General features: G+C 42.8%; 1 protein-coding gene across 1 annotated transcript in view; it reads right to left on the bottom strand.

The window, feature by feature from the left end:
- acadvl (acyl-CoA dehydrogenase very long chain) overlaps positions 1-22,729 on the bottom strand; it is a 61,768-nt gene that overhangs the window by 22,009 nt on the left and 17,030 nt on the right. The window contains exons 7-10 of the mRNA XM_048236983.1: positions 16,744-16,888; positions 15,964-16,093; positions 14,780-14,905; positions 13,692-13,890 (exon numbers count right to left, since the gene is read on the bottom strand). Of these exons, the coding sequence (XP_048092940.1) occupies positions 13,692-13,890; positions 14,780-14,905; positions 15,964-16,093; positions 16,744-16,888 (600 nt within the window). The remainder of the gene's footprint in view (positions 1-13,691; positions 13,891-14,779; positions 14,906-15,963; positions 16,094-16,743; positions 16,889-22,729) is intronic.

Below are 22,729 nucleotides of genomic sequence, written 5' to 3'. Positions count from 1 at the left end.
TGAACTGAATAGTGAAGGCCTACAGTAAAATAGTGTCATCACATAGCCTAAGAAAAGATTCCTTGACAAAGGCTGACAGGTCGAAACGTTGGATTTAAAATAACAGGAATAAGAGATAGAGTGTGCGGCGACCAAGTTTTCTTAGTTTATTTTCCCTTGCCAGCACCTCGGAGGGTGTGCATTCTTTTCGTTATTTATACGGTCATCACATAGCCTAACAAAAAATTGACTTTCACTTCAATTTCACTTTTGTTTTGAGGTTTGTTTATAAAGAGTCAAGACATGCTTGAGGTGTGTACATCATTCAGAATTGATTGTGCTTTGGCAAATGTGCAAGGTGCCCATGCTGTAGGCACTAATGCTCCTCCACACTGTCATAGAAGGATAGGTTGGATAGGCCCTCTCCTCTTTAGCCCAGATGAGTCCATGATTTCCAAAAAGAATGGCAATTTCTGATTGGTCTAACTACAGGACCTTTTTCCATGTTACCTTAGTCCATTTTAAACAAGCTCAGGCCCAGATAAGACGGTATATTTTTCAATACAACTTTGGCTGTTACAATTTTGGCTACTGTTTTTGAATTGAGTATCAAACTGTGCACATAGACAATGGTTATCAGGGGTTTTCCTGAGCCCATACAATGGACAGGTCTGGAAACAGGTCTGGTTTTGATGCAGTGCCATCTGAGGTCCAAAAGACCATGGCCATCCAATTTGTTTTTCAGCTCTTTCCCTTGTTTACAGTTTTCTCTGGATTCTCTGAATTTTTTAAATAATATTATGTCCTGTAGATGATGAACTCCCCAAATACTTCACAATTCCATGTTAATAAGCATTAAAATTACATTGTTTCATAATTTGTGAACACAGGTTTACACATAGTTATGAATACCAGTGTTGCGCGGGTTTGGTCACAAGCGGCCCGCGGTCGCCCGATATTTTAATCAACCCGACCGCAACTCGGACCGCGAATATTAATTAGGACAAAGTTATACCCGACCCGCGACCCGACCCGCTTATTTACAAAATGTGTGCTTTTGGTTATAGCCTGCATGCAGTGTGACAGTAGGCCATTTCTGTAAAACAAACTAATTTATTTGCAAAACTTTATGCAGTAGAACTACACGCAATAGGCATGCAGGACATAATGTTTGCGCAGGAGAGAGAATGAGAATAAGAGTGCAAGCACGCACGCAACCACCAAGGATTAGAACACTAGGATAAGATTTGAAGGCCATGGACATACATCTTTCTTTTGAAAACAGAAATGGTGAGGCAAGGTAGGCAAGACAGATACATTGCTGGTCAAAACGTTAGTGTAAGAACTGGTTTATAATGCTGAATGAAGCACAAAGCTTTACTAAAGCACATCCACTGTTTAAAGTCACAAACACAACGAACTAAGGTAACTTTTATGCATGCGCGAACCTATATATACCGGTAGATATGGCTGTGTAGTCTGTGCCATAACATTTATTCCTGCAGGCTGCCCGTTTTGGCTGTCATACTTTTAAATGGCTTCGCAAGAAGTAGGCCTAGACCATAACTTGTAATCTTCGTTAACAACTTTTCCCAATATTTCCCATAGCCTATATCGCTTTTCCTGAAGGGGTGTCTTTATTATTTTAACTCGCGTCTTGCTTCTTTACTGTTGACTTTACTGTATTGATGCTTTACTGTATTGATGCTAGCCTTCTCGTGATATTTTAAGTAGGCCTATTTGTAGAAAATATATATTTAATTAATTTTAACTGACCCGCCCGCAAATGACCCGAATATCATTAAAATATTTTGTTTATGACTCATAACCGCGGGTGACCGCGGTCATCCGCGGGCGACCGCTTAATTTCAGGCAGACCGCGCAACGCTGATGAATACCCCTACATCTTTACTTCTAAGAGACCCTGCCTCTGTGGGATGCTCTTTTTCATACCCAATCGTGTTGCCAGTTACCCTAATTAGTTGTGAAACATTCCCTCCTTTTGTTTTCTTTATCATTACACAACAACATTTCCAGCAGTTTATTATCCCCGTCCCAACTTTTAACATTTGATATGTTGTCTGTGACCTTTTTGCAACTAATAAAACTTTGCAGATAATAAAAGTTTGCAGATTATTACATTGTTTTTATTCATATTTCACACAACGTCCCAACTTTTTCTGATTTGGGGTTGTAAAATATTGGTCCAATTCAATATCGATTTGTAAAATGTATGGATCAATCATCTCTCCAAGTCTGGAAAACTGATACTCTGTATCTCCAATCAAAATGATATTCAATCAGAATCTGAGGTCACTGAATCAAAGCATTAACCATAATTGAATCAAATCAGGACATCAGTGCCAATACCCATCCATATTGACTGCTCTCATTGTGGGTCCCCTGAACCACTGACAGCGACAGTAAATGCAGTCGTTTATGACTGTAGCCGGTGGAATGACACCAACTGCACTTTCCATTCGCCCACTGTTGTTGGCAAGTCAATGGAACCTTGCGGATGGCACTGCAGAATATCTCTCAAACCACACACTATTACAGCACGCAACTAAATCTCAGCCTCAAGGGCGAACTGGTAGTTTTCCACTATTTGCAGACCACTCATGCTCATAAACCATGTTATATAGGTACACCATCGCCAAACACAGTTACTGATGTCTACCTAGTTTCAAAAACTTCAAAATAGCCTAAATACACAAACAAGCAAACAAACTAACTAACTCCAGTGTTTCCCCTACAGTGTATTTAACAGCGGCGCAGCGCCGCCGCTGGATTTTCAGCGCCGCTGCAACATAATATCACGAGATTCACTTAACACACTGTAAAAGCACAACACCAGCGTCATCTCGAAATTGTTTTTCTGAAAGTCTTGAGCAAGTTAAGTGCATCAAATCCGCACTTAGCCTCTCATTATTCAGGACATATATGCGGCATGATGTGTCAGGTGATTACAAGCCCAAAGACAAGTCTGCAGCCCATATGGCTAGCCTACGTTCTGAACACGGTTACATTGTTTAGCTATCCGACTGATGGGGTCTTGCTCCGCCACAGTGTAGCCTATGGTGTCATCGTTCACTTGTAGGTTACACAATAAATAGCCTACTTATAGGCCTGGTGACAATAAAAAAATGATATTAGTTATATTTCATCACAAAGCTGTTTGTATGCGTGAATTCGCTTGTAGCCTATGCCATATGTTAAGCTTGAGCAATTCCTCTGATCCAAAGCCTGCTTTGACACATTGACACTAATGTGAAACATGCATCCTCCTCTCTAGCCTACATCAAATAAAAGAAACCAATTCATGATTACGAAATTAATTTAACATGGGGGAGTTTGTTGCGATTTAGCCTACTGTTGTGATCGCGGTTCTTTCTGCTGATTGATTTCGTCCGGTGTCGTCAACTCTGAGAACTCTTGCTCCGGCTGACAATTTTATCCAGAGAGCTGATTTCCCAAAGATGAGCCTCCATCAACATTCAGCGACAAATTATTAAAAGCGTAAGTAATGCAATAGAGTAAACCAATGTGCTACAAGGTGTATGGTATTAACGTTAATTGTAGCCTAGACTTGTAGCGTTAGCGTAGGGCTACATGTAATGTTTGCATGGGAAAGCTAAGCGAACACAGTCTAGGCCTGTTTAAACTTTCTGATAGTTAAAGGAAATATGAGCATATGTTGGCATATCGTATAGCCTAAATTCTGTCCACTTAGCTATAATAGGCTATCACAAACAGACCTTTTTTTTCGTTTGCGGCATTAGACATAGGAGCCTACATTCTCTTATCAGAAAGGCGTGTTCTCATAACTTCAGCGTTCTCTTGGCGGTGAGATCTAAGCGGTCGCACTTCAATCAAGTAGCCTAGGTCCTTTTCGAAGTTAATTGTGAGTGAGTTGTATGGTAACTGTGGGAGTGATGTAGAAGAAAAGTGAGTATTTACTTTTTTTATACGTGGGTTTGTTGTTTTGGGACTGAGAAATAGACTACAAGGAGAGCATCTGGCTACGTGCATGTGTGTCAGCATTAATGGCCCCAACAATTCAATTCAATTACCAAAGAGCCTTAGAGATGTTCTTTGAAAAGCCCAGAAAAATTAAGTGCTCGCCAGATTGGGTGTGGCCTTTGCCATTAAGACAAATTTAAATAAATTGTAAATAATCTTTTTTTCTGGGTTGTGCCATTTCATTTTTTCTTCTATCATTTTTAACCAATAATGTAAAAAGAAAGCTGAAAATGTCCACAAAAGAAACACGAAGGTATGATATAAAAAAAAAAAAAAAAAAAATGCTAACAACCCCCCCCCCCCCAAGTAATAGCACCGCTGCTGGAAAAGTTTCTAGGGGAAACACTGAACTCAATAGACAGATGCAACTGATCTTATTTCTCATAAATGCCTCTCCAGGGTATTGATTTATTCAGAAATGAAATGAATGCAATGTTGTACTAAGGGTGTGCACACAAACAACAGAACCTCTTATCTTACACACACACACACACACACACACACACACACACACAGCAATAGCTACCATCTGCTGATTTGCTCCACCAAACCCAAATGTGAGTTCAAAGGTGTAGAGAAATAGCCCCACTAAAAAAAAACTTGAGAGTTTGACTTCTCAAGAAGAGCGCAGTGTGCCCAGAGGACAAGCCACAGAACACACAAAGGAAGAGATACAGTAGACTGACAAACTGACAGACTGACTGAGTGGAAAATGAGTGTGGGGAGAGAGTGGTTGTATGTATTTACATAAAACAAGAACAAAGAAAATAGTAATTAATCCTCTATTTATACTGTAATATAGCTATTATGTCCCTCAGTATAATATGGGTACATGTCTGTGTTGGTCAGATGGTCAATGAGAGTGTGAGTGTGTTTTTTCTTTGCAATATTTTTGGTGTACATTTGGTATATTTTGATCCAAAACGTATTTATTTTTGTTCATGGTGTCATGTATACACATTGTATGTCTCAGTAGTTGGGTATGAGTGAGACAGACAGACAGATCGGTGAGAAACAGAAAGTGAGAATCACACTGACTGTCAGTCTGACACTAAGCTGATAAAAAAACAGACTCTCCAGTCTCAAGTGTTAGTGGGGTAGTTAAGCAGAAAATTGATCACTGTGATAAAATCATCAAATTTGGTAGAAAAACTCACAAAGGGGGTCTGATCAGATTTAGAATCGTGGGCGGCCGACAAAAATGGGTTTTGTTAGGTGAAAAGGGATTGAAAGCAGAAACTAACAGGTAATTTCAGTTACATATTTTACCATAAATCTATGTAATTCTTTACTCATGAACAGCGTCCTTAAATATTAAAAAAATCACAAATAAAAAAAATGTATAAAATTGGCCCCTGTGATACCATATGCAAGTTCATGTAGTGTGATCTGAATTTGTGTAGTCAGACTTCAGAATCATTCAAGAATTTACATTTAGTCATTTAGCTGATGATTTTATTCAAAATAACTTACAATCCCAGAATCCCAGGTAGCATTAAAAGCCTAGTAAAAGCATACTTTCTGGATATTCAACTATGTTTTACTACAGCTGAATACACCACAGGGTGGCAACAACTCGAGATGTACCATCTCCCCACTTGCTTTTACAATGGCAATGGAGGTCATTATTAGGGCCTCAAAATGGGTAGTGGGTGGGGAGAAGTTGCAGGGAGGGCCACGCCTCCCCCCGATTAGGGCCTTTAATGGACGACATGACAACCTTGACGTCAACCGTTCCATGCACCAACAGGTTGCTGGATAAGTTAAATAGCAATCTGCAATGGGCCAGAATGAAGGTGAAGCCAAGTAAGTCTAGGAGTCTCTCAATTGTTAAAGGGAAGGTAATAGATCAGAAGTTTGCTATAAATAAAGAGGTGATTCCCACAGTTCTGGAGAAACCAGTGAAGAGTCTGGGAAGGTGGTATGATGCAAGCCTCAGTGATAAGTCACAGGTTGAAGACTTGAGACAGGACACTAGGCAAGGTATTGCAAAAATTGACAAGTCAGGGCTGCCAGGTAAGCTCAAGCTGTGGTGTCTGCAGTTTGGTTTATTGCCTCGGCTAATGTGGCCATTGACAGTTTATGAAGTTCCTCTGTCAAAGGTAGGCTAGATTGGAAATTACTTACTCAGTCCAAGGACCCAGTGGTGAGGAGAGTTGCACCCACAGTTAATGCAGGGAGGAAGTGGAACCCAGAACAGGCAGTTAAGCAAGCTCAATCAGCATTGAGGCATAGGGATATAATGGGCCATGTGCAGCATGGGGGTCTAGGGTGGGGCGTAAGTAAACCCTTGTGGAGCAAGGCTTCTGCAGGAGAAAAGAGGAAAATGGTAGTGTAGGAAATGCATAGACAGGAGGAGACTGTAAGATGTACTAAGGCAGTGTCGCAGGCAAAACAAGGGCAGTGGGTGAATTGGGAAGGGGTGGAAAAAAGACGGATTAGATGGAAAGATTTATGGGGCATGGAAGCTCTTTTCAGGTTTTTGTTAGGTGGTACTTCTGTCAAGGGTTTGCTGCTTTTTCTTCGCGGGTCTGAAGCTCTGCCATTATACACACATTTGCAATAATCTCTAGCGTTTCTGCCATTAGCCTGCCTGCTTCGCCTCGGGCGGGTAGGATACACTGAACTTGCAAGCGGGATATTCTTCCTACAGGCAGTAGGGGCCGGCGAGAGAGTCCATTCGCCCTGTAACGAGTCATTTAACCATATACAGACTTACGAAGATGAGTAATTAACACGAAAACGTTGCCTGGTGTCCCTTTAAAGGTGCCATGTGTAATGTCCGCCAACAAATCAATTCATACTCCACATTCCATAAAAGATGGGGGCAGTACATCTCCAGAAAGTGAGTTGGTCTACCCTAGAGTAACAACCGAGACACGTATATTGCAGTTTGGCTGGCGGTTATGTTGCCCGCATACCGCCTCCCATGGCCGAAACTGGTATTATGACACCTGTCGGGCTGTGGCTAGTAATTTAGCATGCTAATTCAGGTTGATATCTCTGCAGCACTATACCTTTTTTTCTTTGAAAGATCTATGGGGCATGGAAGCTGGTAAGATCAGATTTATGTTAGGTGCTACATATGATGTGCTCCCATCTCCCAAGAATTTAAGTCAATGGTTTGGTGAGGGTGATAAATGCACACTTTGTTCGTGTGTGGGCAGCCTCCACCATATCCTATTAGGATTCAAGGTAAGTCTCACCCAGGGGCGGTATACGTGGCGTCATAACCAGGTATTGAAATGTGTGGCAGCGGCAATTGAGGATAAAAGGAGAGAAGTCAATTCATTAGCAGCTAGTAAAGGGGTTAGATTAACTTAACTTTATACGTCAGGGGGATAAACCTTGTGTAAAACCGGCCAGTTGGAAAATGGACGGGCTGGGAAATGAAGGTTGATCTTGGCCAGCAGATGGCGGTACCTCCGCATATAGTGAGTACTAAACTAAGGCCCGACTTAACTCTGTGGTCGGATTCAGAAAAGATAGTTTACTTCATTGAACTTACTGTTCCTTGGGAAGACCAAGTGGAAGAGGCCAATGAGCTGAAGAGAGCAAAATACACTGAAATAGTGGAGGAGGCAGCCAAGCAAGGTTGGAGTGCACGATTAAGGCCTATTGAAATCGGTGCACGAAGGTTTGTGGCCAGATCTGCTTTTGGCTTGCTGTCTGAATTGGGCATTTGTGGACAAAGTCTAAGGCAGGTGGTTAGTAACATGGTTAGCACTTTACTTAACAGTATCAACATAATAGTGACATGACACTGTCATGAACACATGACACTGTCATGACACATGGAACCTAACCTCTAACCCTAATCCTATAACCCCAACCCTAACCCTAACTCTAAACCTAACCCTAAACCTAACCCTAACTTGTTATGACAAAAACTGAATGTCACTTAATAACAGAAGCGGTATGTAATAAACGTTTATGACACGTTCATGACAGTGTCATGTCACTCTTATGTCGACACTGTCAAGTAAAGTGTAACCATAACATGTCCTTGGCAGCAGAATGAGCAAGCGAATGGTTGTGGGTAAGGAGAAGTTACCCTTCCTGGGGCGCAAGCAAAGGTAAGCCTACTGGTTGCCACCATATTACCACAACTGATATTGTGGTAATATGGTGGCAACATGGGGCGTAAACTAAGGTAACTGGCTCATTTGTTTTGTGTTTGTGATGGACTGTGCCTAGGTTGATGGTGGTTGGATAGGGTTTTTATGGTTATGGTTCAGTCCACATCAACAGGACGGACCAACCTAGCCAACCTAGACCATGCCTAGGCTGGTTAAAAGTATTTTGAGTATTGGATATTTCAATGTGGTAATATGGTGGCAGCATGGAGGGAAGTGTCTCCAGGACGCTGGTTTCACTGTTAAGCCTTCATGAGGTGTCGTGGGCCTAACTTAACGAAACATCGGTGAATGAGGGTGCCCACTTGATAACCCCAATGACATGCCGCATACTATATACTGCTGTTGGATGGGCCATTTGTCTTGTGTTTGTGACCATTGGTTGGCAGATTTGTGGTTAGCGTGCTTTTTTAAGTTAATTTGAGTAGGGGCTATTGAATGTGCTTTTACTTGGATTTTGGCACAAGGGATTAGAACCTCTAATCCTGTGTATTAAAGGATAATTCCGGTGTTTAGCACATTGAGTCCCTTTTCTGGTTTGTTCTGGATGAACTAGAGTGGTGGACACCGAAATTTTGACGATTGATCCTGTCTCGACTTTTCTGACTCATTTTGAATCGTCTTTGACTACTTCAGAGTGGCTGCCTATGGGCATGCACAAACATGTCCTTAAAACAACCCTTAATGTTCGTTTTCAAAACTGTGCAACTCATCGAGTGGTTAGTGGTGTTCGATAATATAGTTCCAGTTAGCAAATAACACGGCTGGAAATCATACATTGCGCCGATATATTTGTTTTTAATAATCAATGAACACCACTAACTACTCTGACTCTGAGTTGCACAGTTTTGAAAACGAACGTTAAGGGTTGTTTTAAGGACATTTTTGTGCATGTTGTAAAGTGCAAAGTGACATGACCAGGCCGGCAACCAATGCAACATGATCAGAGAAGGTTAGTTGGTTATTCTTGTTATTGCTAGAAGCGAGACAAGATGATAGTTCTCAATCTGAGTAGGGTTTAGAGAGGGAGTGTGTGTGCGATTGCTATAAAATTGCTTTTATACAACTGTTCCATTACCAACTAATTTAGTTTTAAGATACAAAATGTCTATTGTTTATTTAAATTTTGTACGTTCATCCTCTACCCACACAAATAGTTATAATCTTTAGCCTTTTCATTTGCCGTTGCCAAGCAACGTGACACCACTCGAGAGACGTACGTTGCTTGAAAGTGAAAAAAATCGGAAAAAAAATTATCCAACATGGCAGAGCTAACTATAAAACGCCGGTAGTTCTGTATTAACAAATAAGTTCAGCGTTTGTGACCTTATATTTTGTAATACCTAGTGAGAAACAATCACTATTAAATCTAAAAACCAAGGTTTTGTTACCATAAAATACGTCTGAGCTCATGAACAACCTACTGTATTTAACAGCCACCTATTTTGCGTTTTTCCTCAATCCAAGGTGATGTTATGAAATCAATGCTCTCTCTCTATGAATTAATGGAATGTTTCATGTAACATCAATATCAAAATAACCTGTTTCTTTTGACTTGAAAAAAATAATTTGGTGGATTTATGGTAAAATATGTAACTATTAGTTGTTACATTCTTTTTTCTATCCTTTTCCACCTAATAAAATGTTTCTAGGTCTTTGTCTTGGTCCCCAGGGGCCAAATTCGTGGTGCCTACGGAAATTTGAGCTTCACCACTCCACTTTATCCACCATTTTGAGCATGTATTTCATGATACGCGATATGCATAGAAACATACAACAATACTCTTGATCCAAACGCGAGTTCGAATTCACGGATTGTTTTATTTATCAATGAACAATCGAATGACTAAACTAGTTATGTAAACTTGTATCAAGTTTTCCTGTATGGATATTATCATGCAAATGGCAGACATGGCATGTAACAACCGATATTTGCCAAATTTATAGCATGTTAGTATTAGTATTGCTCCCTACCCAAACAAAACAAATCTCATTCAAAGCTGAGCTCAAAACTTGATAGCCCTGTGAGTGAGTGAAAGAGAGAGAGAAAAAGAGAGTGAGAGAGAGAGAGGGGGCGGAGTAGAAAGGTGGGAGGCCATTGCTTCAGTGGTCTGTGGTCTCATCTGTCCCCAAAAACTCAGTCCTCTCGGCTGACCCCCCCCACACACTTCTTGGTCTCTCGCTCTGCACCCACCCACAGTTTCCTGCAACCGACCAAAATACAAAACAATGGTATGGAGCCCCATGCTCAGAAAACAATGGAAACATAAACACAAACACACAGATGCAATTGACCTGTCGCTAAGCGCCACCATTAGAACGCTGATGAGCCAATGACAGTCCAGCCTCAACGGGACTCGGATATCAGCTCGGACAACTCCGTAGGAAACAACAGGGAGGAGGCATAAAATGACAAATTAACGGTTATTTATGGAGTTTATTAACTCAAAAAACCCCGAAGGATAACCATGGTCAAACGTTTTGCATGGGGGGACGGTAATACTGATAGCCGGTACCCCGAGAGGCTAGAAAACAGGGTATATTTTCATCAACAGTAGCCTACAGGGCGTCTCTCGCGTTTGCAACAGCTCGACATAATGTAGGCTACTAAGCCAACAACGTGGGCACAGGTTCCCTGTTAAATCCCAAGATGAAAATGCTCATTAACCAACTACTATATTTTTAATACATCAAATATTAACGTAACCTAACATATATCTTAGTATCAATCTTCCACTAGCTAGCTAGCTAGCTAGCTAGCATTAGCTTCAGTGGTTTTTGCGCGGTGATTTGCACGGCTACTCGCCACAACTACTGGTCACATTGTATGTATTTTAAAGTTTTGAATAGACCCCTCCATAGCATAATTAAGTCCCTTTTGATAGCTTCTGGAGGAAAGTAAATCCTTTATCGACCAAAACGTTTGTTAGCCATGCTGCTACAAGGTGAAAATAAATCATCGAAAAGAAACGTTTTTTGAGTGTGACCATTTTCTATGAGTTTCGGAACAGTTCGTTGGATCACACACCCACTGAAAACAAACGGGAGAGCGCAGTGTTCAGACAAAAGAATGTCTTTGCACTTTGCATTCATTTAAAATTCATAAATGATGGGCATAAAATCAACCACACACATCACAGCACCAGCAGTGCAAATCACCTGCATTTGAAAGCCTCCTATGATTCCATGTCCCTATGCTTCTGAGAAGGATCCCTGTTTACAATGGACCACTATGCAGTCAGAATAGACGGAGCGGAGGAAGGGGCCTTTTTTGTAGCATGCCAAGAAGGATGGCAGCTTGTTTTCTTGCTACTGTGCTCCCCCCTACAGTTGCAGAGTAATTGTATTTTGCACAACTGTGAATACCACCAGGGGCGTCGAACTGGGGGGAAAAGTGGGACTGATTACCAGGACCCCAAGGGGGGAGAGGGCCCTTAAAAAGTCTGAAATATATGCATGAGGGGGGGACATGGGGGCCCATCAGGACTGCTTATGCATAGGGCCCAGGATCTTGTGCTATGCCCCTGAATACCACTCATGGCTTGCACCCTTCCACATGGATACGGCCCATGTGGACTTGTTTACAAACCAGCAAGGACAATCTACAAAAAGTCATGTCAACTGACAAGGTAATATTGCACGATTTCATACAAATAGTAGGCTATTGCACAATTGCCGTTCAGCAATTTGTGATTCTCCAGGTTGGGAGAGAGCGTTGCAAGGCTGGTTCTCCGTAGACGGGCAGGGTACATCTGGGAAGGCAAAACATTATCCTTTTTACAAGTTAGTTTACCATCAAAATTACTTCAAGACTGTGCCTTGTATATTAAGGTAACAAACTCGCATAGGATGCCTTCAACTTGTACAATGGTGTGGACATCACACACACACACACACACACACACACACACACACACAAAAACATTCTGAGTGGTGGGGCAGGTGGAGCATTGCACTTGCCTCCGGACACATAACACACATGTGCACACAGACACTAAAACATACACAAACACACACCCACATCCACCTGACAAATACATAAACATATGAACACCTCCATACACACAATACCAGATAGTGCCAACCTCTTATTTTTTTTTACTAATCTCACAAGTGGAAATTTACCGTGCACGCTACAGAACTGTACCATCCGGCTGAGACAAAATATGGTATCCATTGTGCAACATTTGCTACTGATACGGCCCATGCTTGAAGGGAAATCAGTCCATTACTGTAAACCACTGCGCAAAGTCAGCAGTAGCTGAAAAAAAAAAATGGTTTATATTTGTAGTTTTTTTGTGCATGCTTTTTTTTGGGGAGTGGCAGTGTATTCACAGGGCGCAAAGGAAGATGCCACCTGCCACTAATACGGTGCGTTAAAGTGTGTGTGTGTGTGTGTGTGAGAGCGGTGATTTCCCTGTTTGTTACCACTGCCTGTGCAACAGGAAGTGTTGGGGCCTTTGAGAGGGCTGTCTGTGAAAGCAAGACACGAGGCGCAAAACACCACACTTCTTACCAAACACAAGAGGAAACGAGACAGCAAAGAGGCCAGTTCCACAGAACAGCGGGGGGAGGAGGGGCTGGAGTGCAAGTTTTTCCCTCCATCAAAGAGACAGACAACAATATTTTTTTAAGGCAGGGTGTATTCCACAATCACTCAGGTCAGGGCTTAGCTGTAATTCAGGCTTTAAATTACAGCTAAACTTATATCTTAAAAGACCATTTCATTATTTTTCTTGAAGACTAAGGTTCTGCTTGTTTTACCTATAATCACTGATGTGTTTGATTCTTCATTGCATATCCCTGCTCCTTCACATATCAAAGGACTGGAGGAAGTGACAGATATCCGTGACTTCCACCAACCATTCTCAGACAGTTGAGTCCAGTAGTTAAACAGAGATTAGGTATCCCTGGGCACATACCAGTAAGGATTTCCCCTCTCCCGCCGAATAACTTAACTATCCAAACCACAGGCAGGGTTTCTGCAGGGTTTAGTCAGTCAAACTCTCAGACAGTTGAGTCCAGTGGTTAAACAGAGATTATGCACTATTGACTCATTAAGATCAATTGTTCTTCGTCGTTGATCAATCGTTGTTTTTTTCTTATCTGATGCAATGCAACATGTAACTTACAAATTCAACTGTCTTCACAAGAGACACATTCCAAAACTTACTCATGAAGCTATCTGAATAATTCTATTTGAGTCATCAGGGTATTTCTGATTTAGACTCAGCTCTCTAACCACACCTGCATACATGCACTGACACACACAAACACCCACAACTACACATCACGTGATGTAGATTGTCTGCATGCTGAACATGCATGTGCACTGGAAGACAGACAGGATGTTAGACTTGAAAAGGAAAACACGTGTGACAGACAGACAGACAGACAGACAGACAGACAGACACACACACACATACACACACACCTGCTCTTGTTACACAGATATCTGTGAGACCCGTGCCACAATGGTACAGGAAACCACACAAACAGCCCAGTCAAACACAACAGACAGACAGACCGATTGTCCAAGATAGAGAAACTCACAGCTTTGGCCATGACGCCCTTCATGGTGCCCGAGAGGGCCGCCGCCATTCCGAAGCGCCCGTTGTTCAGGATGTTCATGGCCACCTTGAATCCGCCGCCCACTTCGCCCAGGACACACTCGGCTGGCACGCGCACATTCTCGAAGTAGACCTCGGCCGTGTTGGACGCTTTGATGCCCATCTTCTTCTCAGGTGGGCCACTGTGATGGAGGGATGTTGGCAGAGTGGAAGGGGTTTGCAATAGTTAATAATAATAATTGGACACAGAATAGAGAAGCAAAGCCTACAACACTTCACATCTAAATCCACAGCAGGACCGGCCCTATATGATTGCGAGTTTCTACTCACTGGGTCTGTAGCCTAAAGCTGATGATACACAAAGCTTTTTTTTTGAACAATGCTGCTGGACAATGTTTTGCAATGTACTGCTCGGGCATGTCCACACCACTGATCTCTAAAGAATACTTAGTCATTCTTTTGTTGTGGGTCAAGTATTTCAGGAGAACTTTAATCATCATTATCATGATCATCCAATCAGAACACATGTAGCCGGTGGTTATGTGGCTGCCTCGTGTATCTGTACCATCACCTGTCTTGTTGAGTGACAGTTATAGATACTATACATTACAAAGGCCTTTACAGTCCACCACCTCTGTCTGTTAAACATGCAATGTATAAGCCTACCTCTTTTCATCATCTCATATTACTGTAAATCAGAGGTGGGCTATCTAAATCTAAACCACACTAATCTGGTCTGTTCAAACATTGTTCCATAGTTCTATAACACATAAGACAATATCAATATCTTCATGCCTATGATTTTAACACCATTTGAAGGATGCTTCTATCATACACCAGTGAAGAACAGAGAAGGGTCCGTTATGTGCAAATGATGACCACATCGCATGAAATTATACACAAAAACAATTAAGGGCACATTCTCGTATCATGTCGTCTTAGGCCAAAACAACCCAGTCACAATAGTTCAAAGTTATTATTATTAGTCATTTGCTTTTTTTTGTTGACTACCACAGACCACAACCAGTAGGCCACACAGAGCAGAAGAGCAAAGGCCTGGTGGACACCCACTGTGTTATGCCTCCAAAGCTCCGCTCCACAACGAAGGCTGTGATCTTGTCCTTCATCTCTCCTGTTTTCTCGTCTTTGACTGGCGTCTTGGCGAAAACCGTGAATATTTCTGCCAGGCCTCCGTTGCTGAAGCAAAAAGAAAAGTAACAATAGAATAAATCATATTGTGTATGGAGTGAGACAATATATGTGTATTGGAGGGTTTGTGTCACAAGAAGAGAGACCGTTACAATGCTCGTGTAAAAGTGTCTCAATAATGAACCAGAGCCGTATATAGAAAGAGGCCAACTAGGGAATCGAATGGATGCCATGTTGGACCAACACCAATATATCTATAAGGGCCTTTTACATATTGACAAACGTTGATGATAACATTTATATGCCTGTTATAATGGTGAAAATACGCAATTTATTTCAACATAGCATATTCGCCCCATAGGGTTACACTGTAGAGTCATCTGATCTTGGTATCCAACATGGCGGAGTTTGCCAAACTCTCTCTATATACGGCTCTGTAAGGAACGTGATTACACTGCCACCTTCTGGCCAATGTCTGTGCATGCATGTATGTGTAGGGTCAGCTCCTGAATGGATACCTCAGTGTTATGGCAGTGTTTCGGCAGTGTTTCCCATACATTGACTTATTTATGGCGGCCCACCACAATATCAACATTGACCACCAAACAATGATTTTCCAGGTTGTACTAAATTGTGCTTAAATCTGGTTAGCATCATAACCAGCTGTGCTAATTCGTTTAACTGTTGCATTCAAGTTAATTCTGCAAAACAACCACCACAAATGGAATTCAACTGGGGCAGCCGTGGCCTACTGGTTAGCACTTCGGACCTGTAACCGGAGGGTTGCCGGTTCGAACCCCGACCAGTAGGCACGGCTGAAGCCAGGCTTTGACCCTTGAGCCAGGCACCTAACCCCTCACTGCTCCCCGAGCGCCGCCGTTGTTGCAGGCAGCTCACTGCGCCGGGATTAGTGTGTGCTTCACCTCACTGTGTGTTCACTGTGTGCTGAGTGTGTTTCACTAATTCACAGATTGGGATAAATGCAGAGACTACATTTCCCTCACTCTCTCAAAAGAGTATATATACTTATACAATTCTGTGGGAAACACTGTATGGGTTAAGCCAGTTTTGTGCGTACGTGCTCGCACTGTAACAAATGTACACACCTGATCCAGATCTTCCCTCCGTTCAGGGTAAAGTACTTCCCACAAGCGGAGCGGACCGCTGTGGTCTTAATGGATGCCGCATCTGAGCCACTGGCAGGCTCCGTCAGGCAAAACGCAGCTATATCCTCACCTGTGGGGGAATGAGAGAGAGAGAGAGAGAGAGTGTGAGAGAGAGAATGGGAGAATAAGTAGAGTGAAAGGAGACACAGTGAGAGCATCAGAGAAGGTGAATTGGATGTTTACATGCCAATTGGACTGATCTAACTACAGTCCTGAACAAATATAATGACGACTGCCACTGAGAGTCTCCTGTAGCAATATAATATAATATAATATAATATATAGTATATATACTCTTTTGATCCCGTAAGGGAAATCTGGTCTCTGCATTTATACCAATCCGTGAATTAGTGAAACCCACTCAGCACACAGTGAACACACAGTGAGGTGAAGCACACACTAATCCTGACGCAGTGAGCTGCCTGCTACAACAGCGGCGCTCGGGGAGCAGTGAGGGGTTAGGTGCCTTGCTCAAGGGCACTTCAGCCATTCCTACTGGTCGGGGTTCGAACCGGCAACCCTCCGGTTACAAGCCCGAAGCCCTAACCAGTAGGCCACAGCTGCCCCATATAATCATATAATAATCATATAATACAATGTAATGCAATATCATATCATATATATAATGTAATATAATATAATATAATATCCCATAATATAATATACTAATATAATATAATATGGTGAAGTTACACAGAAAGAGACCATGGACTGAGGTACCTGTGGCCAGCTTGGGAAGGTATTTCTCCTTCTGAGCAGGGGTGCCGAACAGGAGGATGCCCTTAAAGCCGATGGACTGGTGGGCACCAAGGGTAATGCCAACGCCCAGATCGTGCATACCCACAATCTCCACCAGCCTGGCATACTGGATAGGTAACAACAAAAATAAACATGGGGATTAGCAATAATTCCTAAATCAAAGAGAGCTTACTTTGAAGAGCTATCCACAAACATTTAGCAGACTCTGCCACAAACAGTAAGGAATCGCAGTAGGCATTTCATAACACATGCCACCTTGATCAGTACTATGGGCACACCACATGAAATCAGTAGGCCAACAAGGTCATCCAGAATCCACTAGACCTGCGAGACAGGATTGTGTGAAGACACAGATCTGGAGAACTATGTCTATGTCTAGTAATCCGGGACGAAGGGCCTTGGTCAGACAGATAACCAAGGACCCAATGGTCACTATGAATGAAATCATAAACATAAAGAAGGACAAAACAAAGACTGAACTATTTGGCCACAATTCCCAATGGAAGAAACCAGGCACTGAGCTGCACCTTCTTTACGCTTCTCTCATCTTCTCAAAGGAACTCTGGATCTCACTCATAGTGATCATTGGGTTCTTGGTGACCAAGGCCATTCGTCCCGGATTACTCTGTCTGGCTGAGCGGCCACCTCTAGGAAGACTGTTGGTTGTTCCAAACTTTTCCATTTGAGAATAATGGAGGCTACCGTGCTCTTGGGCACTTCCAATTCACACAACCCTGTCTCGCAGGTCTACGGACAATTATCTCGAGGCCTCGTGGCTTGGTTTTCACTCTGACATACACCATCAACTGTGAGACCTTATATAAAAAGATGTGTGCCTCTCCTAATAATGTCCAGTGAATTCATTTAGGCACAGGTGGACTCCAATCAAGTTGTAGAAGCATCTCAAGGACCATTGATAGAAGTAGAATATTTCAGTCTTTTATATTTTTTTATACATTTACACAGTCCCGGCGTCATAGGGGGGCTTTGGGGGGCCAGGCCCGTCCTGGAAGCCGTCTGTGCCCGCCCTGGACGAGCTTGGCTGCACCAACCAACCCCAATCCCATAGATTGATTTTTAACACTTATTAAATGTAGGCCTATATTATACGTTTGTCTATCTAGCAAGTAGCAAATAAAACTTGTAAAATCTGTATTATTCTGTAGCTAATCAATCAGGAACATTAGGTAAGCCCATCACCTAAATGGAGATGAGGTTACGTGGCGCAGTCTACTTCACTTCTGCTCTAACCCCTGTCATCCGATGACAAATATGGCTTAAGCAATTATCGGCTCGCAGGTAGGCTATATCTCATATCGTAGTTAGTAGAAGTAGGCCTAGTAGTTTCTGGGTTTGTTTGATAGCGTTAACCTTTTCTGTTTTTTCTTCTGACCTAGTCGGAGAACAGGGAGCTTGTTACCACTCCAGGGCCGAAGTTATCCGTAACTTCGGGGCTAATTCTCTAACACTCTATCTGAAAGTGGTTAGCAAATGAACAAGGATTTTGGTTTTATCTGCGGATTTATTTTTGCATTATTTTGAATATGACTAGCTCCAGTCTCAACAGCACGTCTACTTTTTCCACACGCATCTCAGTTCTAACACACATAGGCCTATTAGTCCAGTGGACAGAAAAGGTGAACCCGGAAATGTTGAGTACACCAAAGTTTTATGATGGAAATATATAGTATGGGTTCCCAGCATGTAGAAACTGCCAGATGCTAATTTGCATATGTTGGGCAATTTGTGTAATTGAACTAATTAGCATAAATTAGCATAATCACCTATATTTATCATATTTTAAGAGCTGCTTGGCCAAAATGGACAATGTTAGTATGTGTTTAGGGGTTACTAGAGATGCTGAGTCCATATCTGACATTTTCAAGATTTAAAATCACTATTTAAACTTGGTTTGGTCACGTTTTTACTCTCATTAAGCTGATTTTGCTGAGTTTTTGGGGGCGATTTAGACAATTTTTTTGGGAGGATAAAAATGTTCAGTGTTTAGGAATAATTTGGATCCTCAAGTTATTTCTGAATTCCACAATAATTTTGGAAATAGCTATTCACTGACCCTCTTCTGTGACTCACAATTGAGTAACAAAGGGAAGAACTAGCCTCTACTACTCCTCACTGTCCTCATCCGTTGTCCTGTCGCCATCTTCTCCAAACTCTTCATCCCGGTCCTTCTGCTGTTTTTGCTGTGTAAATATATTGCCACATGTAACATCACTGCCTTTGCAGAAACACTAATTAGTACAGGCCAGGTCTGCAGCTGCACAGAGGAAGCGGCCTTGGAAAATAAGGTAGTGACGCTGGCCTGGGCGCTGACTTCACTGAGAGAAGACTTTGAGCCCCTGCCCCCGCCGGGCGGCTTTAGGCTGGAGTTGGCGGTGGCCCTGGCTACGGAGCAGAGCAGAGGTGGAGCGGCAAGGAGGTGGTGCCTTGAGGACGGGACGGGTTGGCGGAGCCTGTTCGAGTCGGCCTGTTCGGCATGGGTGCTCTTTAGAAAAATAAGGGGGGAAAAAAGTTTGTTGTGTGAAATCCGATGGCACGAGCCAGAGAGAAGGTCTAGGCCTTTGGCGCGACTGTGGCGGAGTGGAGTGGCCGGAACAGCGGAGGACAGCTCTGCGACAAGGCAGCAGAGGAGGGACGCCAACGTCGGTAGCTGTAGCCTGATTGCGCAGAGTGGTCCGGCTGCGATGGAACTGGAATCTGCTGCCCCGACTGGTGAGACGATGGAGCGGAGCGTCGGAGGTGCGGTGCCAGTTACGGTATTCAGCGCCGCATTGAGCCGCTGGTGGTTGTGGTTCCCCAGGGTGAGTAGGGCTCTTGCGGTGTGCACCCCACCTGCTGTGTGGCAGTGCCAGAGACTAATTGCTGGACTGAATGTGGGGGCATGCACGCCGAGGATGGCAATGGCTTGTTGGGGGAGCTGTGCAACGCCAGCGTGCTGGACTGTGCTTGAGATTCCCAGGATGTTTCGCGCTGGGGATTCTGGGAGAACTGAATGATCATCTCAATACCAATGTTTCCCAAAAGGCTTGTCCCAAGGAGAACAGTATTACCTTAAACACACATGAGGAAACTGAACAGTCCAATCAGTAGACTAGGATAAGCTAGCCAACTATGCTACTTTGTTTACAATATTTCCAGGCTTCAACCAGACAGCTGAATGTGGTAGAGTTGTAATAGAAATAGTAGGCCTAAGCTATAGGCTAATCTGCATAAAGTGTGCTGTCATAAATATCAGACATTCAGTATTCTCTCTTTTTATATCAGGATATAAAATAATACAGATATATTACATTGTGATCCTCTGGTGTTCTAAGGTATAGGCTATTGAAATGTCTAGCCCGCCAAACCCCCCCCCTCCAAACCGTATTCGTATCAAACCGTGGGTCAAAAATCGTGACACTAATCGAATTGTTAGGTTGGTGTATCGTTACAGCCCTACTGTATATCGCTACAGCCCCATCCTCCAAAAATCTGTCTAAATTGTACCCAAAAAACTCAGCTTAATGAGAGTAAAATGTGACCAAACCAAGTTTAAAACGTGATTTTGAATCTTGAAAATGTCAGATATGGACTCAGCATCTCCAGTAACCCCTAAAAACATACTAACATTGTCCATTTTGGCCAAGCAGCTCTTATAATATGATCAATATAGGCTATTATGCTCATTTATGCTAATTAACTCAATTACACAAATTGCCCAACATATGCAAATTAGCATCCGGCAGTTTCTACATGCTGGGAACCCATACTATATATTTCCATCATAAAACTTTGGTGTACTCAACATTTCCGGGTCCACAATGGGGCTAAATGGGCTGTCCACTGGACTATATCCCCTCTTGCTTTCTCTCTCTCCATCCCTGCGTGAAGCCCTGTGAATACTTTTTGTATGTACTGTAAAACCAAAGATTCTAGCTTTATCAACCGTCTCTGGTAAAACTGTAGCTCAACTTAACTGCTCTTTTATTAACGTTTTTCATGTGACGTATTCTAGGTTCTATAGCTTTGTTTACATCCAGCTGGTAGGCAAGGGACAAGTTGAACCCATTGAACATCACACTGAGCACAGGGGCCCCCCAAGGCTGCGTGCTCAGTCCGCTGCTCTTCACCCTGCTGACGATAACTGCACTGCAACCTACAGCAACAATCACATAGTGAAATTTGCTGATCATTAATACTCTGGTGGGTCTCATCACCAAGGGCTTAATTTAGACTCAATACAGGTTGGAGGTCGACCATCTGACCACGTGGTGCAGGGACAACAACCTCCTGCTGAACGTCAGCAAGACCAAAGAGATTGTTGTTGACTTCCGGAGAGGTCACACCCAACACCTGCCACTGACCATCGACGGGATTGCTGTGGTGGAGAGAGCGAGCAGCACCAAATTCTGGGGGTGCACATCAGTGAAGACCTCTCCTGGACCACCAACACTGCATCACTGGCTAAGAGAGCTCTCAGCCGCCTGTACTTCCCAAGGAAACTCAGGCGAGCAAGTGCTCCACCAACCATCATGACCACATTCTACCGAGGCACCATCGAGAGCATCCTCTCCAGCTGTATCAGTGGCCTGTATGGAAGCTGCACTGAATACAACAGGAAAGCCCTGCAGCGCATAGTGAACACAGCTGGAAGGATTATTGGTGCTTCACTCCCCTCCCTGAAGGACATTTACACCACCCACCTCACCCAGAAGTGACCAAAATTGTGAGTGATGCAAGTCACCCCCGCTCACAATCTGTTTGATCTACTGCCCTCTGGGAAGAGGTACAGAAGCCTGCGCCTCCGCACTACCAGACTCACCAACAGCTTCATACACCAAGCCGTGGGATGCTGAACTCTCTCCCTCCTCTCCCCCTCCACCCCTCAGCTACATAACATCCTGGACATTGGACCCAAAATGGCCGCCTGCACTACTCCACTTGCACACTTGCACACTTGTACACTTTACAACTGGTGTTGTTGTCCTGAAACACAACACTTCTGCTGCTCTTACATAACTTGCACCACTATGCCACTTTCTTCTTACTTAGGTCAAACAGAACTACCCAAGCCTTTTATTGGCCTGAATTTGCACTAGTATTTTTATTGACTGTCTATGCACAATTTCAACCACATTTTGCTGCTCTTATTTTTTTCATTATTATATGTGCCCTCTTATTTACTTATTTACTTACTTTTTGTTTACTTGAATGTTATGTTTGTCTGTGGACCTAAATTGGTAAAATATGTCTTGTCTTCACCGTGGGATAGTGAGAAACGTAATTTCGATCTCTTTGTATGTCTGGAACATGTGAAGAAATTGACAATAAAGCTGACTTTGACTTTGATCGTTGTCTGCAGCTGCCTCTCAGTAGGCTACATCTCTGTATTTCAGCAATGTCAACATTTCAGGCATCAATAAAGGTGATGATGAAACGTTATCCCATTCTTCAATATTTGATAGCCTGTCACAGGAACGTTGCCCGCTAAAATCGCCCTGATTTGGTGCATTTATCTGTATCGATAACGTTCTGGGAGAACCTGCATGTAGCCTAATGGTAGCCTAACTTTTTTCTCTGTTCAAAACTTCGGTTTACCACGAAGACAATAGCCTTTCTTAGAAGCTGTGAAATTTGACCAGAAAGGAACATGTCTTCCCTTCTGAAAACAATATTTGATCATTTAACTTCACCTGAACAGCGACAGGTCTTGGTAGGCAGTAGACTCAGCAGACGTTAAAAGCGGTAGCCTACTGTTATAGCCAGAGTCAGTCAGCATCATGTAACATTAATGGTGTTAGTCATGAATCCTGTAACATATTATATCATATAACAGCGATGGTTTATTGAAGAGGCGATCTGCATGGATATATAACCACCCAGAAAAACTCAGAATGTGAGTGATAAAGTTCATTAATTGTATGAAACTTTTTATTAGTTATCCATAGCA

The sequence above is a fragment of the Alosa alosa genome, chromosome 24 (assembly GCF_017589495.1).
Source record: "Alosa alosa isolate M-15738 ecotype Scorff River chromosome 24, AALO_Geno_1.1, whole genome shotgun sequence".
Classification (NCBI taxonomy): domain Eukaryota; kingdom Metazoa; phylum Chordata; class Actinopteri; order Clupeiformes; family Clupeidae; genus Alosa; species Alosa alosa.
This window is presented reverse-complemented; position numbering and strand designations above follow the sequence as displayed.